This window comes from Buceros rhinoceros, unplaced genomic scaffold (assembly GCF_000710305.1).
Source record: "Buceros rhinoceros silvestris isolate BGI_N320 unplaced genomic scaffold, ASM71030v1 scaffold15597, whole genome shotgun sequence".
NCBI classification, from domain to species: Eukaryota; Metazoa; Chordata; class Aves; order Bucerotiformes; family Bucerotidae; genus Buceros; species Buceros rhinoceros.
The window spans coordinates 3318-17373 of record NW_010420558.1 but is presented as its reverse complement, the minus strand read 5'-3'; the positions used below and the strand labels follow the sequence as shown (position 1 = coordinate 17373).

Genomic DNA, 14056 nt, shown 5'->3' with positions numbered 1-14056 from the left:
TCTTTCCCTTTAGATGTGCTGTCCTTCATAACCAGGACACAATTCTCATCCCAAACGGGACAGCACGCTGCTTAACTTCAGAAAATACGCTTCGACTCGAACGTTAGCTGAAGGCAGATTTTGTGTTCAGCTGTAGAATTTCAAAGGGTTGTTGATTACCAAAGTAAAAATCTCACTTAAGGCAAAATGAGTTCTTAAACAGAGCGATAGCTATTTACACCGTGCAGGATTTTATGTTACTCCACAGTGCGGATGGATTAAGGAGTGAAAATAGTGCTGAAGACCATGAAGGATGAAATTGCCTTGTTTAACATTTATGCTCTTTCTGATTAAACATTATATTAAAAAAAGTTAAGTACTGCACTAGTACAAGTGCCAGGGTATGGAACACACCCTGCAGTTAGTGGCTCTTGCAGCCATCCAGTGTTGTTCCATATGTAAACTACATAAACAGACTTTCCTTATAGCTTATTTCATACGACGTAACCTCAGTGACAGAAGTTTAAAATCCAAGAACACATTGGTGGCACGTGACAGCTCCGCTCCCTGGTACAAGCTCCAGTCCTCTGGGGGCTGTAATTGGTCAAATCAGTTAAATGTTTGAGCTCAGACTGTCGGTGGCATAACTGGCGTGTCACAGGTCATTACTCAGAGTGAGACAGTAAGAATTAAAAGCTCCTACTGCACACAATGTTTATCTGTACAGCTTTTATTAAAGGCAGATGATTCCTGCTCTGGCCAGCGTTGCCTGACTGTCCTCCAGCACCCGTACCTTGTTGGTGGGTGACTTCTGAGCCCACTCGTAAAGCCGCTGGTAAACCTGTCCATCGTAACTGCCAAGAGCAGAATTCAGGTTCTGATCGGTGAAGTCAAAAGCGTCCACCAGCGGAACCGCGTCCTTCCTGCGGAGCAGATGAACAACATCCATGTTCGTGAAGTGGGCACTGCTTTGTAAGGGAAGGAAGTAAGTCAAAGCTGAACTTGAAAGTCCAGGTTCCTCAGTCTGAAATGTCTGAGCCAGTTTTTGCCCCTGCCTACACCATGGGGAAAACCCTGCCCATTTTGATTCCTCAGAGGCGTGTTCTACTCACGCCCTGAGCAGGCTGTACTGTTGAATTTGCTAGGTATTTGCTGGGTCCCGTAATCACCTGGGGTCCATCCCTAATTCCCTAATTTAGGACTCAATCTCATGTCAGATGTTTCCTCAGCAGATTCTGCCTGTTCCTGCTTTTGTTTTTTGTTGTTTGGTTTGGTTTTCTTAGGCTGTGTGTGTTTCTCTTATGAAATAGAATCCGGTTGCTACTAGGTTGATATGACGTGCTTTGCTGATCTCCAGCCTTCATCTGCTCTTCAGTATTTCTATTACCTCATCATGAGGCGTCAAGGTCTTCTACCCACTTCGTGTTTGTGAGAACAAAGCAACCCTGCACTGCACCAAAGGGCCAGTCTGACAGCAGTCAGCACCAGAGAGCTGCAGCGTAACGACAGGTACAGAATGACAGCATCTTCTCCGAAGCGGGAAATGGTTTCCTCTTCATCGTCCTGGGTGTGGGAAGTCATGCCGACTGCAGCCCACACCTGAGGGACAGGGATGCAGAGTGGTTTGCAAAGTGTCGGCACCTGCACCTACCAGTGCCTTCTGGGGAAGGGCTCTCTGGAAGGGGTGTTTGGGAAAGGCCGGGTTTTTGTGTCCTTTCTACTAACGGTAAATAACTGACTCTAATTACCAGATAAACACCCGGTCTGTGCTTGAACCCTGTTAACAAGGTGTAGACTAACAGAGAAGTTGTGATGAATTCTGGAGACGACTATGTGCTGGGCTTTTGAAAAGGTTACGTTAAGCTTATCCCTTAACTTGAGTTCTGCGATCAGTTCTGAAAATGCCGTTTGGCTGGGTCCCGATCAGCCCCTGGCTATGGTGTAGTCCTGCTTCTCTCCAGGTGGCCTAGGTAGAATTTTACAGACATTCTCTGCACCATAAGTTAATCTGTTCTTAACGAACAGCACCGAGCAGTGAGTGACGAACCCTTTGTCCAGAAGACTTTGTGAGTGTTGTGGTACGTTAAAACCTCAACATGTCTCAGAATTCACGTAGGTGGTAATAAACAGTGTCGAGCAGATGCATCTCAACTAGCTGTAGGCAGGACTGTTTGGGTACCAGCTGAAACTCAGCCATGGCAACAGAGCAGGCTGTATTAGCTGCGGCTTAAGCAGATCTCACAGTGTGTGAGCGGTTGCTGTGGCTGCCTCCTGCCAGTGCTGCTCTGACTACATATTTCCCTGCTTTCACTCTACTGTGAACGGTAGAAAATGTTCAGCATTTCTTGATTTATACTTTAAAGATTTCATGTTACAGACTGCAGAGGAGCTGGACACTTAGCTCTGTTTTTGCTGTGAAAACGAGCTCGATGTAGATGTTCCCAACAATTTCTAGTGCTCCAAGCAATGAGAATAAAACCCGGATGAGGTGAATTGACTTTGGAGATGTTGCCATAGGTACAGCAGCACCACTTTGTATCTCTCACAGGGACAAAGTGAATAGCTCTTTATGTCCTTTCATGCTAGAGCAGCTCACCGAATGACAGGCAGGAGGTCCAGGTATGATGTGGTGACCATGTCCATTTGAGCTCCCGATAAGTATCCATCGTGCAAGAAGACTCCCGCATTCGAGAATATCCCGTGTAATGCAAAGAGATCACAAAGATGTTTCATAATCTTCTGGATGCCAGCCTGCGTCTTGAGTTTTTCTACAGTTTCTGCAAAGTTTTTCACTGTGATGTAGTGGCAGTGAGCCTGGAAAACAAACGCAATCAACAGTGAATGCACCTCAAACACTTTTAGTAGGCCAAGTGACTCAAATGTTCTCTCAAAGAATATAAAACCTTTTCATTTCCCTGGCACTCTTCCAGTCCGTATTCTTTGTCTGCTGGTTGACCTGGCCTTTTGCATTCATGTCTTACAGCGGCAGGAAGAGGAGAGAATTGAGGGTGTAAACAGCCAATGCTGTGATAATTTATAAACTCTAGAAAAGCCCTTCAGAAATCCTGGTGTACTTTTCCTAAGTATTTCTGATGAATAGCCCAAAGAGTTTGTGTGATGGCTTGCGTTGACCCCTAGCAAGGAATCTTGGTTATACATCAACAGGATGAAACTCTTTTGTGGAAGACCTTGGGCTCATGGTACATTGGGCTCAGTGTCTCTAGGACTTCAGCTCTGAAAACATCCGTTGTCAAGGAAGAACAACCAAACTTACCTCTTGCTTTTGTGGTTTTAATTAAACCAGTAATTTCTGGATCAGACACCAGCAGAGCACCTAACTGCCAAGTTACAGAAATATTAGCTGAGGTCCAGAGCAGATGGAGCAGGCTGGCTCCTCCGGTTTGTGGGGGTGACTCCTGTTATGCTGACGTTACTGCGGGTGGTTGGTGGTGTTGGGGTTTGCGTGGGTTCACTCCCCCACTGTACAGCTCTCCTCCCAGCTGTGCGTGGAAGCGTGGCACACCTGTGCTGCAGCTCCTCCTGCCAGCACGGTCAAGCAGCGTGGAGGCCAGCGTGGACTGCAGAACCTGCTGGTGAAGCTGTGTGTCACACAGCTGCCCTGCCCGTCAGGTGGGGCAGTCTCCAGGGAAGTATCTGGAAGAAGCAGCAAATACAGAAGTGCCCCAAGAAAGCTATCAAGGCTTTTTAAGGTTATGGGAGAAACTCAAGGGTTTTGGGTGAGTCTTCCTCTCCCTGAAGAAGAAACCTTGGGGGCCCAGATCTGGTTTTATGAGGAGTGTAGCAGCACAATCCCCACCGCCAGTGCCACAGCCAGCCGTCTCCATACGCGGGGCTCTTCAGACATGGTCTGTTTCTGGCGACTCCTGGGTCTAGATTCTCCTCCTCACTTCTCAGAGAGTGCTGGATTCCAGGTCCTCCTCTGACTCGTGGTCTCTCCTGATCTTCAGTCCAGAGACCTCAGCCACCCATTTGGGTGGGTGCAGGAGGGAACAGCTTGTTTAGGTTTGTGTGTGGGGAGCACTGGTCAGAGCCTTTTCCAGAGGTAATCTCAAACAGGAACGTTTTGCTTCAGTTTTGTTCCACTAAAAATATATTTACATTTAAACCATTACTGGGAAAGTGTTTTTAAAAAGTCACTTTGTTTAAAGGAGGACTCCTTTATTTTTGAGGCAATTACAGTTTTTCTGCTCTTTTTCAAGCTTACAGCACTTACACGGAGTCTGTGTATTGGAAGATGGGGGGTGACACATGGCAGACAGGTGACCACCAAAAATGCTGCTGCTGAGATGAAGTCTTTGGTCTCTTACTCCTCGAGTTCTGGTTTTGAAGGATTGTAACTGTCCTTACTGGTATGAGCGGATAAACGCTTCCGATGGTTTTGAAAGGATCTTGGCTGTTGCTGAGGAAGAGTTTGACTCATCAAGGACTTCAGCTGACTGACTGAGTATAAGGGGGCTGTTCCCTGCTCTGAAATGACCAAGATGGTATCACCACGGTCAGGTATGTATAGGCTTCCTTTTTGCCTCTCAGGGGCCTCTGGCTGAGTCCATTTCAGTTTGGATTGGCTCTGGCTGCCGGGTAGATTTCGGCAAGATGGTTTTTCATAAAAAATTGGGTGAAGTTTAAATAAGCAATGGATCTGGTTCAAAGTCGTCCTTTCCTTAGCTTAGGAAGGAAGGAAGACCTTCACCACAACTGTAGAGGCATTGTACTTAATTGCATAGTTAGAAAAGAACTGTGGGTTTTTCATGTACTGAAGTGTTGATGGGTTTGGCTTTCATTTAAATTTAGGGCTTTTCTCCCCTCTTGCTTTCTTTTCTACTTAGTTCTGTACTAACTAACCCCTCTTTTGGAGAACAAATGCTGCTGTCCTGAGCTACTTCAGCTGAAGGCACGCTCTTGCCTGTCTGCTCCACGTGAACTGGGAGTTGGGTTTGAATCTCTTGTTAATTTGGCGTTGATTTGATTTTTCTTTCAGTAGTAATTAACCCTGCACTTATCACTGCTTTGCATTGTCTTCCCCGCAGTTATCTTTCCTTGTGAGAGCGGCAGAGGTAAGAAATGCCAGCCATGGTTCACCCTGGCTGTGACTCCACCACCTTGCAGCAGGGTGGCTGTGGGGAGGCTTTCCTCTGGGAGCCAGAAACACTGGATCAGCGTCAGCTGGAGACGATGGGTTCTTGTCGCAGGGAATGGAAGGTCTGATTCTGCTAGCAGTGGCAGCATAACTGTGAATGTGGGTGTTTCATTTTGTTTTCTTCCCTCCGCTCCCTTTCATTTCTACTCCCTCTCGTCTTTTTCTACCTGGCCTATTCACATGGCAAATTCTTCAGATCGGGAATTGCTTCTTACTGTGATTTCTCCACTGTGCAGACCCCAGTGATGCCCTGGTCATTACGGTGTCACTTAGATGCTAACTGCAACCAATAAACAGCTAATCATGCTGTTCCTGTTGCATATTGTACCATAAGGACAAGTGTGAAATAAGCCAACAAAGTTCGCTCACCTTCGCAGCCTGCGCCAGCTGCACTGCGCACTGGTTCCACGCGTGGTGCTTTTTGACTCCAGACTGAACCAAGTCCTGTAGTTTCGCTGCAGTGCTGCTTATGAGTCTGGAAAATTGAAAAAGCAGATTGTATATGAATATAGCAGCCCACGTGTGCTCGCTTCCTACGCAGACTTGTGTGCGATCGCACGGCAGAATGGCATTTCTGACGTCTGAGGTTGTCTACACGCTGTACAAATTGACAGAAACACTCAGACCACCCTGGTCCTGAAGGATCTCAGCCTTCTCACCCTCCAGCATAGCTTACCAGGAGGTCTGCTGAGTTCTTCTTGGGTTGTGTGTGAGAAAGGAGAGTTTGCAAAACAAAATAAAGCAATGATAATATTGATGATACTGGACTGATGTTACATTATGTTTCTGCTTTTCTACACAGGGATCCAAATCCTGCTCCCACTGACACCGAAGCTTTCAGAACAGCAGCCCTGGTTTTACGCCGATTCTAAGGACAGCAGGGTTGTCTGTCTGTTTAGCTGGTTTTCGGAGGTAACACCTATATGGCACATAACTGTGCACATAACACTAACGAGACCACTCGTGACACCGTTTTTATCTATGTTGAGTAGCTGAAAGGCTACAGGCAGAATGCGAGGCTGTGTTTGCCGTGGTATTAACTGAACACAAACATCTGTTTCACAGGTATGTGAAATTTTCACTTTCTGTACTGAATTGCACAGGGTCCAGTTCCTAAAGGTTTCACTGGACGGCAGCTCAGTGATGTGTTCTGGGAGTTACCTAAATAGTGCCATCACCTTGGTACAGAATCAGCTCTGTGGAATGCAGGAAGCATGTGGCTTAAAAACTTCTGAAGTTCTGAATGTGAAAGCTTCATACTGAACGTCTGACATGGCTGTTAATCCTGTGTGAGTCTTCCTTTTCCAGGAGCAGATGGCGTCAGTTCTTGTGTAACTTATGTTATTGTACCTCCCTTTAAAGCCAGGAAGAAGCTGAGCTCTTAACACATTTCTGATGTCAGAGGAGCCCTGTCTCCCGTCCTCCCTTACTGACCTGGCTGCCATGTGTTGATAGGCCTCGGTGTAAATATCTGGGCTGAGAAAATCCGACTTGCTCTTGGCTGGACACTTCCCTGGTTTCATTGCAGCCAGGTAAGTGACAGATGGCGGAACAGGCTGGCCAGTGCTGGCTGCCGCGAAGCTCTTAATCAGGAACCTGGGAAGAGGGTAACAGTCAGAGCAGGGTCTGGATGTGATCCCCGTGCAGCAAACGGTCACGCAAAAAGTAAAGTGGGCTTGGGTGAGGAGCAGCAAGGTCTGACCCATCCCATCAGTGGTCCAGAATGGACCCAAACAAGTAGTGGCCTTTTGTTTTGCATGTTATTCGCAATAACCTGACTTGTGGTGGGTCTCAGGGGTAGCCTGTCTACCATACTTGACATTACAGCAATCTGTAGTGAGGAATTTCTGGGAAGAAACTTGCTGTGGCTGTTAGCAGTCTCAGCAGCATGGTGATGAGATCCATTATCGACTTTGCAGCCTGAATGCTCTGGGAGCCTTAATGGTGGTTTGGTCGTACCCTCTGCAATGCCCACCACACAGTCATCATACTGACAAACATAAGACCATTGCTTGGAGCTAAACATGTGTCCAAGGAGCATTCTCCACGCCCTCCCACGTACAATTCATTCCACTCACTTGAATCCAAACGCCGTCTCTAATATCTTCTGCCTCTCTTTTTCTTACCATTTGTTAGTGATCAGGAAAGATTTTCCTGCCATATTCTTTTCCTCTACTGTTCCCCCCGCCCCCCCCCCCTTTTTTTTTTTTTTGGCACCTCTGCTATGACCTAGAGTGACCAGGTCTGGAAGAAAAAGGTTAACAGCACTTCTTTTGCCTTTGCTATTGATAATGAGTGCAGAAGCACCTGAATGCCAGCACAGAGCTCTGTGTTTCCTCTGTCCCTGGGAAGTCTACTGGTTTTCTCCTTCTAGTAAAACCACGTTATTAAAAGTTCAAGCAGCTGTGGTTTCTTTCCCCTGTATTTCATCTACTCTGGATAATCACCGGTCTGCACGTTCAGAGGAACGTGGTGTGTTCTCGGAGCATGACTCATCTGCTTTCAGTATCCAACAACTTTGCCTTCTCCGAATGAACGCCACTTTACCAATACTGCGTTACACTGGCTGCTTAAAAACTAAACCACCAAACTTGTACAGCAATGCTTTCCTGTGCTACTAGACAGAGAGGAAAATGAGGTTATGGAGAACAGCACCTGCATATGTCCCAAACCCCAAAATAGACGAGATAATCAGATTCCCACACTCCTGCATGCCTGTTAGACAGAAAATATGAATAGTTTACGTCCTGTATTTTTAGAAGGTGCTGTGAGAAGGGAGGAGCTGGTTTTACTGGTTTTGGAGAAGTGGCAGAGGCTGAACAAATGAAGGGGCAGGTTTTTAGATGAACAGATTTGAAATGTTACCTGGCAGTTTGCAGCAACAAAATGGTGTTTTCCCCTTCATAAATACAGGAAGCAAGTATTTTAGTGTACAAGGAAGGGAGTCCACTCAGCGAGGAGTAGCCGTGTCCCCCGCATGCCCGGAGGCAGATCTCCACTGCCGAAGTGCTGTACTGAGTAACCATGGCTTTAAAGCCTGAAGAAAACGCATGGAGCTGTTTAAAAAGGAAGGCAGAGTGTTAATGGTGGGAATGTTCTAAAGCAATGCTCACAATAAGTTTCCTTTTTTAATTTGGGGCAATTTCTGGGTGTAAAATCCCTGTCAGATCCTCCCTTGGTGCTGGTGTAGCACCCAGCTCCCTGAGCCTGGGCTCCCGTTTCTGCCTGGGCTGCTGCACCCCCTCGTGCTGGGCACGCCGTGGTCAGGTTTCTGGTTTTGGTTTTCTCTCGACCAGCAGTGGCTTTGGCTGCCCTCATGTTTTTGTTACAGGCTTCCAGTTGCAAAATCTTATGTTCTATCTAAAAAGTCACATTTTTGTTTTGGCTCCGAAGTTAATGTTTGCATGTGCATTTGTGGATGAAGTTGTGAAATAATGCTTTGTCCCACCAGCACTGGAACACGGTGTTTATCAAAGCGACGTGCTTTTCAAGGACTTCTCACTCTGCAGTAGTTCCCTCCCCGCCAAAAATTTGGGGGGGTAAAGTGAATGCTGTTGCTGACTGGACCTAGGACGTGCCATTCGATCTCTTAGTGCTTTCTCCAGTTATCTAGTGGTGAGAGGAATGCTTGTCGCGGTTGCTAGGACACTTTGGTATCTAGAGATGAGAAGTGCTGTATGAGCTACTCGTGCTGCAGCTCACCTCCGGCAGCGTGTCGAAGTTCTTCCTCTGGATCTCTCCGTAACCCTTGTTGAACAGCTCCTCCAGGTAGTCGTTGATGAAATGAAAGGCGTAAGCTGCTGCCAGCTGGGGCAGCAATTTTTCCTGTTGAGTCTGGTAGTCAAGGATTTTTGCTTCTTGTTCCCTGTTGGAAGAGGGCTGATGAAGTAGGGAAGGTGCAGACACAGCCACAGCTACCCTTAGTTTACACATCACATCACGACAACCGGCATTTTCCTTACCGAGCAGCAGTGAAGAGGGCTGGGCTGATGCTGCGGCACATCTGCCCAGCTTGCCAGGCTGTTAGAGGAACAAGCCCAGCTAGGCAAAAAGGGCCTTTTTTTGGCTGTGTTGGAGAACCAGCCTAACAGAGTCCAAGAGGCTCTGTGTCATCGCTTGGGACAGAGGGGGAACAGGGACTGTGGGAGAGGACAAGGATGAAGCCTTCAAGGACAGCAAGTTGTTAGCTGTCATGGGGAGGCGGTGACACCGCACCCTGAAAAACTGCTTTTCAGACTGGATCTTTGCGGCCCTGGGTTTACATAGGTTTCTCTGGTAACATTTGAGTCTCGATTATTTTACGCTTTCTGAGCTTTTTGAGGATGTTCTTTACCACTTTTGCTGTGGACAGTACACTCAGGACTTCACCTGATGGAACTGGTTCTTACAACAGTTCAGCATGCTGTGCTCTCGTGTTTGCATTGTGTTTGGATCAAACCACCTTCTCATTAGGATCTTCTTGCTTTTGAAAGGAGATTTAAGTGGAAATTTTTGAAATCCATTCAAATGAAAATAGCTATTTAAAAATTATGGATTCCTACCAGACTAATAAAATTCAGTGTTGTAAAGTGTGGATATTGGAAATGGGGATGTTGGAAGGTATTTTAATGTTGCGCTCACTAGTAGGATGCTATAGAATACGAGTTCAGCGACTTGTCCGCTTTGTGTGGATTCTGCTGAGTTATGGGATTACAGGGGAAGGCCAGTTATAAGAAAAGTAAGTTGCTTGTGTGAACTGCTGAGCTATGCAAACTACGAAACTTATCTTACAAAGAACTGTAAACATTCTCTTGTACTTTGACTGAAGCTCGTTAATGTAAATAATGGGGAAGTATGTTTGTGATACCCTATCTGGGCCAGGAAAGGAGCCAGTGATGTGCTGAAAGATAAGATGAAAAGTAGAAATACAGACTGGGGCAGGGGAACATGCTGTGTGGTCCCCTTCCCACTGCTGTGGACTTGCGTGGCATTACCCGGGCTCTAACTTGGACTGCCGGCGAACCACAGAGTACCGGATGGCAATGGTGCAGGCTTTCATTAGAGGGGCTATAACTTCGTCCGAAATGAGGGCAATGCGCACTGAGGTCATCGTGAAATAATTAATCTTCTGTGACCCCGATCTTACATAGGTGCCATCTGGTTGAACCTAGAGTAGAGAGCAGATGTTAGATGCCACCTTCTTCAATATTTCAGCGCTAGGATGGTTGTGTGATCTCTAAGCATAGAGTGAAATGGACATTGAAATCCTCCGCTGCCTGCAGAACTGCAGATGTTTGTACGCGTGATGGATGAAACCCATCTGATAAGACAAATCTTTCTGCTCCTGGCTGAGACAGGTTCTATCTGCTCCATGATACCCAACCTCCGAACGTGGAATTCCTGACACTGAGTTTCATTGAGGAATCAGATAACTTCCGCCCTTGATAAAACCGCAGAGACTTGCAGACACCTCAAAAGAAGACTTTTGTCCTAAATTTAGGCAGGTCCCTGTCGTCTCTCTGGCTGCGCAATGAGAGTCTGAGGGGCGAGTCTGCGATGAACGTACCTCGCAAAACTTGTTCAGCATGTTCTCCCTGGGGACGCGCACGTTCTGCAGCATGAGGAAGCCGTTGTCAATGTGCTCAAAATTCATTTTGGGACCGATGTCTCCTGCAGTTATGCCTGCAGTGGGGGAAAACATCCCCCTTGAAGTTTTTTCTCCCCATGTTGTGTCAGACTGGGGATCTCAAAGGAAGGGCACGTTCAGCTCTGCTTCTTCCCCAGCACGGGTGATCTTGCCTGAGGGTTGAAATAGGCATTTGAATGCCTTGTGGGAATTTGTTTCCACGATCCATCTGTTACCTGCGTTGGCTGGGGTCAGAACTGGGGTGTTAATGCAGATGTGGTCAGAGCAGCCCAGGCTTCTGGTTAAGAAGGCTTGGTCTGGATATGCCTGAGGATACATTAAATCTTCCTTTAGATAAAAAGGTGGAGTTAAAGATAACTATGCCTTGGGTATCTGTCTTGGTTTGGTTTTGGCAGCTATAACTCTCTCTCCCTGGACCCAATGATTTAGAAAACACTGAAGGGCAAAATAGGCAGAGCACCTGCTTAAGAGCTGCGACATCTGGGGTCGTTTACCTGGGCAGAGCGAATGGTCCTGAAGGCTGCGTATCTGCACGATGAAGGGATGCACGCCATAGCACTTCCCTTCGATGTACAGCTGGGCAAAGACCACTGTGTGAGTTGCTGACCTTCCCACTGCGAGAACAAAAACAGACCCGTTCCCTTAAGACAAGGTACAGTACAAATTCTTCCCCATTAACAGCAGTCAGTGCTAATTGCCTGTCAGGTCTCGCTATTGGTCAGATGCTGGAAGCTGCCTAAATCTGCAGATAAATTTGTACATAGTGTTCATGCAGTGCTGAGAGAGTGGGAAGTGCTGTGGCTGTTAGAGTAACTCCGGTTATTTTCTGTGAAATACTGTCCTGAAGGGAGCCATGAATTTCACACCCGAATCCTTTACGCTGAGACTGGATGATGACTCGAATCCTTTATGCTGATGACCTCCCTGCAGGTTTTGGTCATCCAAGTATTATTTACGAAGAAGAGAAGATGGATTCCTGCAAGAGGCAGGCGTTGCCCTGAGTGAAGTTCTCCAGCCCTGGACCCAAGGGCTTTTGATAGATGATGGTGGTTCCCCTCTGGCCTTTCAACTTGTGCAAACCCCTTTGGTCTCTTACTTGCCTCTTGATGTGTGTATATCTCATACTGAAGTCCTCTGCTAGCACCTGGGCCCTCAAACATGGAGCTTGAGCAGGGCAGATTGAATAACTGAAGGAGACGAATGAGGAAAGCCAAAGTGTTGTGTGCTACTTACTGTCTCCAGGCCACCACTTCATGGCAGAGATCTTTGGTGTGTTCAGTATAAACTCCTGTGTAGTGACATCAAAGACTGCTGTTGTTTCCAAACCCTGAAGATAAGTTCCTTAAAAAAAAAGAAATAAAAAATGATTATATATATATATATCTCATGGGGTATCACAATGAAGGAGAGAATGGAGAATCCCTGGAGCTGGTGTGGGTATTACCAGGATTTTGTCGTTTACCCTCCTGATGAGAACTGCAGGACAACACTCGCAGTGACCCCACACCATCTCAAGCTGCCTGATTCACGGTGACAGCCACCAGCTTGGGCAAGCTGTGTGGAGGCTGATGCCTCCACTGATGGTGAGTGCCTGCTGTCTAACCACGAGCTTTCATCCTTGCTTTTGTAATATTTTCCACACTGGCAAAACCAAAGCCAGCGCATCTCCAGCCCTGCCCCAGTGAAGCATGGACAGCTTGAACTCAAATTCCGATGAGAATCTGGGCCAGAACCTGTTGTCCTATAGAAACGCCGCGTTTTCACTGCAGCCTCACCGTGCCCTAGCTCAGTCTGGGCGTAGCTTCCAATGAGCTGATACCGGGTGGCGAGAGGAATCCATTTGGCGACCTGTTTGTCGGAGCCCAGCATCGAAATACTTCTCATGAAGACGCGGTGGAGGAGAAACGCGACGTCTCCTGCCAGTGCCCTGCGGAGAAGGCACAAGAGGTGTTTTTACACAGGTGAAGTTCCAGGGGTGAGATGAATGAGGCAGCGACACTGTGGTGGTCACCAGACAGTACCACCTGCTGCCTTTCGACTCCTGCATTCACATCCTTACCGAACGTTCAGCATCCGCACAGTGTTGCAGGAAAAGTGCTCTTCCAAGCTGCTTTTGTTCCTTCTGTCATAACAGAGTTTGCTCAAGTGCTTAAGCTCATTATTGCACTTGCCTTTGGAGGAATTACCTGAGCAGCAGATGCTGAGCTCCTAAAAACACAGCCCAGCTCCAAAGCTCCCATGTCTCTGTTAGCTTGTGAGTCCTTTGTAGCTTTTTACTTTTTTACTTTATCGGGTTTTTTTCTTGATTACTCAAGTCACATTTTAAGGCTGAGCTAAAAAACCCCATCACCCTACCCTAAACTTCCCAGACCCTGGCAATTCACTGTGGGCCACGTTACACTGAATCACATATGCAGGCACCCGAGACCTGGTTTTACTGAATCTTCCCGTTCCAGGGAAGTACCTCAGTGCGTTGCGTTTGTCGCTGTACTGTTCCCTGGATGTTTGCTGTTGGTCACTGAACAGTACTGGGGTTCATGGAGATCTGGCCTGACTTGAGATGTTTCTTTCTTGTGGAAAAATTCAAATACATCCCCGGAACACCTGGTTTATTGTCTGGTCAGGTTCTTCACCATCGCCAGCTGATAGAGCAGCATACGTCCTAAAACACACTAAGCCAGAAGCTGTGTATGGGAAGCTGGGTACAGTAATTTCCACAGTGCACGTGGGAAACACTTTTGGTTTAAGCTTTTTATGTGTGCGAGAAATCCTAAGAAAATTGGAGGAATACAGTCCCTCTTGGTGGGATTCCTCAGAGTATGGTTGAATTGCCTCACAGATATAAGTACCGGTGCTCTCACACACAGAAATAAGTGGCTCTGCTGCTCTTCGCAGCCTGTATGGCTGTTAGCACACTGCTTTACTGCAGTGCTCGAGCGAGCATCTCATTCTGGACAGACACCTTTTATTGTTAACAAAGGACTAGAGCTGTCTATTATACTGCCTCTGAGAATCAGTCAGGCCGAAAAAGTGGGGGGGAATATGAACAAAGACATTAATGGGAAATTGCTTTGATTAACAGAAGAAGGCTTAATGAACCCTTGGCGGCCCATCCAGAAATAATGCCACTTTAACTGCGGTGTTAAAAAGCTGTTTTTTAAGTGTGTGCAGAGATTCACTGTGTCTGGCACCAGGACTGTGTCAGTAAGAGCCTGGTGCTCACCTGGTGTTTCATCAGACGAGAGGCGTCCTGCGAGGCGGCTGTGCTCTTAATCCAGCAAAACGTGGTAGCG

At 47.1% G+C, this 14056-nt stretch overlaps 1 protein-coding gene across 1 annotated transcript in view; it reads right to left on the bottom strand.

Moving 5' to 3' along the window:
- ACOX2 (acyl-CoA oxidase 2, branched chain) overlaps nt 1-14056 on the bottom strand; it is a 17123-nt gene that overhangs the window by 316 nt on the left and 2751 nt on the right. Inside the window, exons 3-13 of the mRNA XM_010139353.1 lie at nt 12539-12690; nt 11997-12104; nt 11258-11377; nt 10683-10798; nt 10111-10283; nt 8840-9002; nt 8003-8193; nt 6572-6733; nt 5507-5612; nt 2576-2793; nt 773-902 (exon numbers count right to left, since the gene is read on the bottom strand). Coding sequence (XP_010137655.1) covers nt 773-902; nt 2576-2793; nt 5507-5612; nt 6572-6733; nt 8003-8193; nt 8840-9002; nt 10111-10283; nt 10683-10798; nt 11258-11377; nt 11997-12104; nt 12539-12690 — 1639 coding nt within the window. The remainder of the gene's footprint in view (nt 1-772; nt 903-2575; nt 2794-5506; nt 5613-6571; nt 6734-8002; nt 8194-8839; nt 9003-10110; nt 10284-10682; nt 10799-11257; nt 11378-11996; nt 12105-12538; nt 12691-14056) is intronic.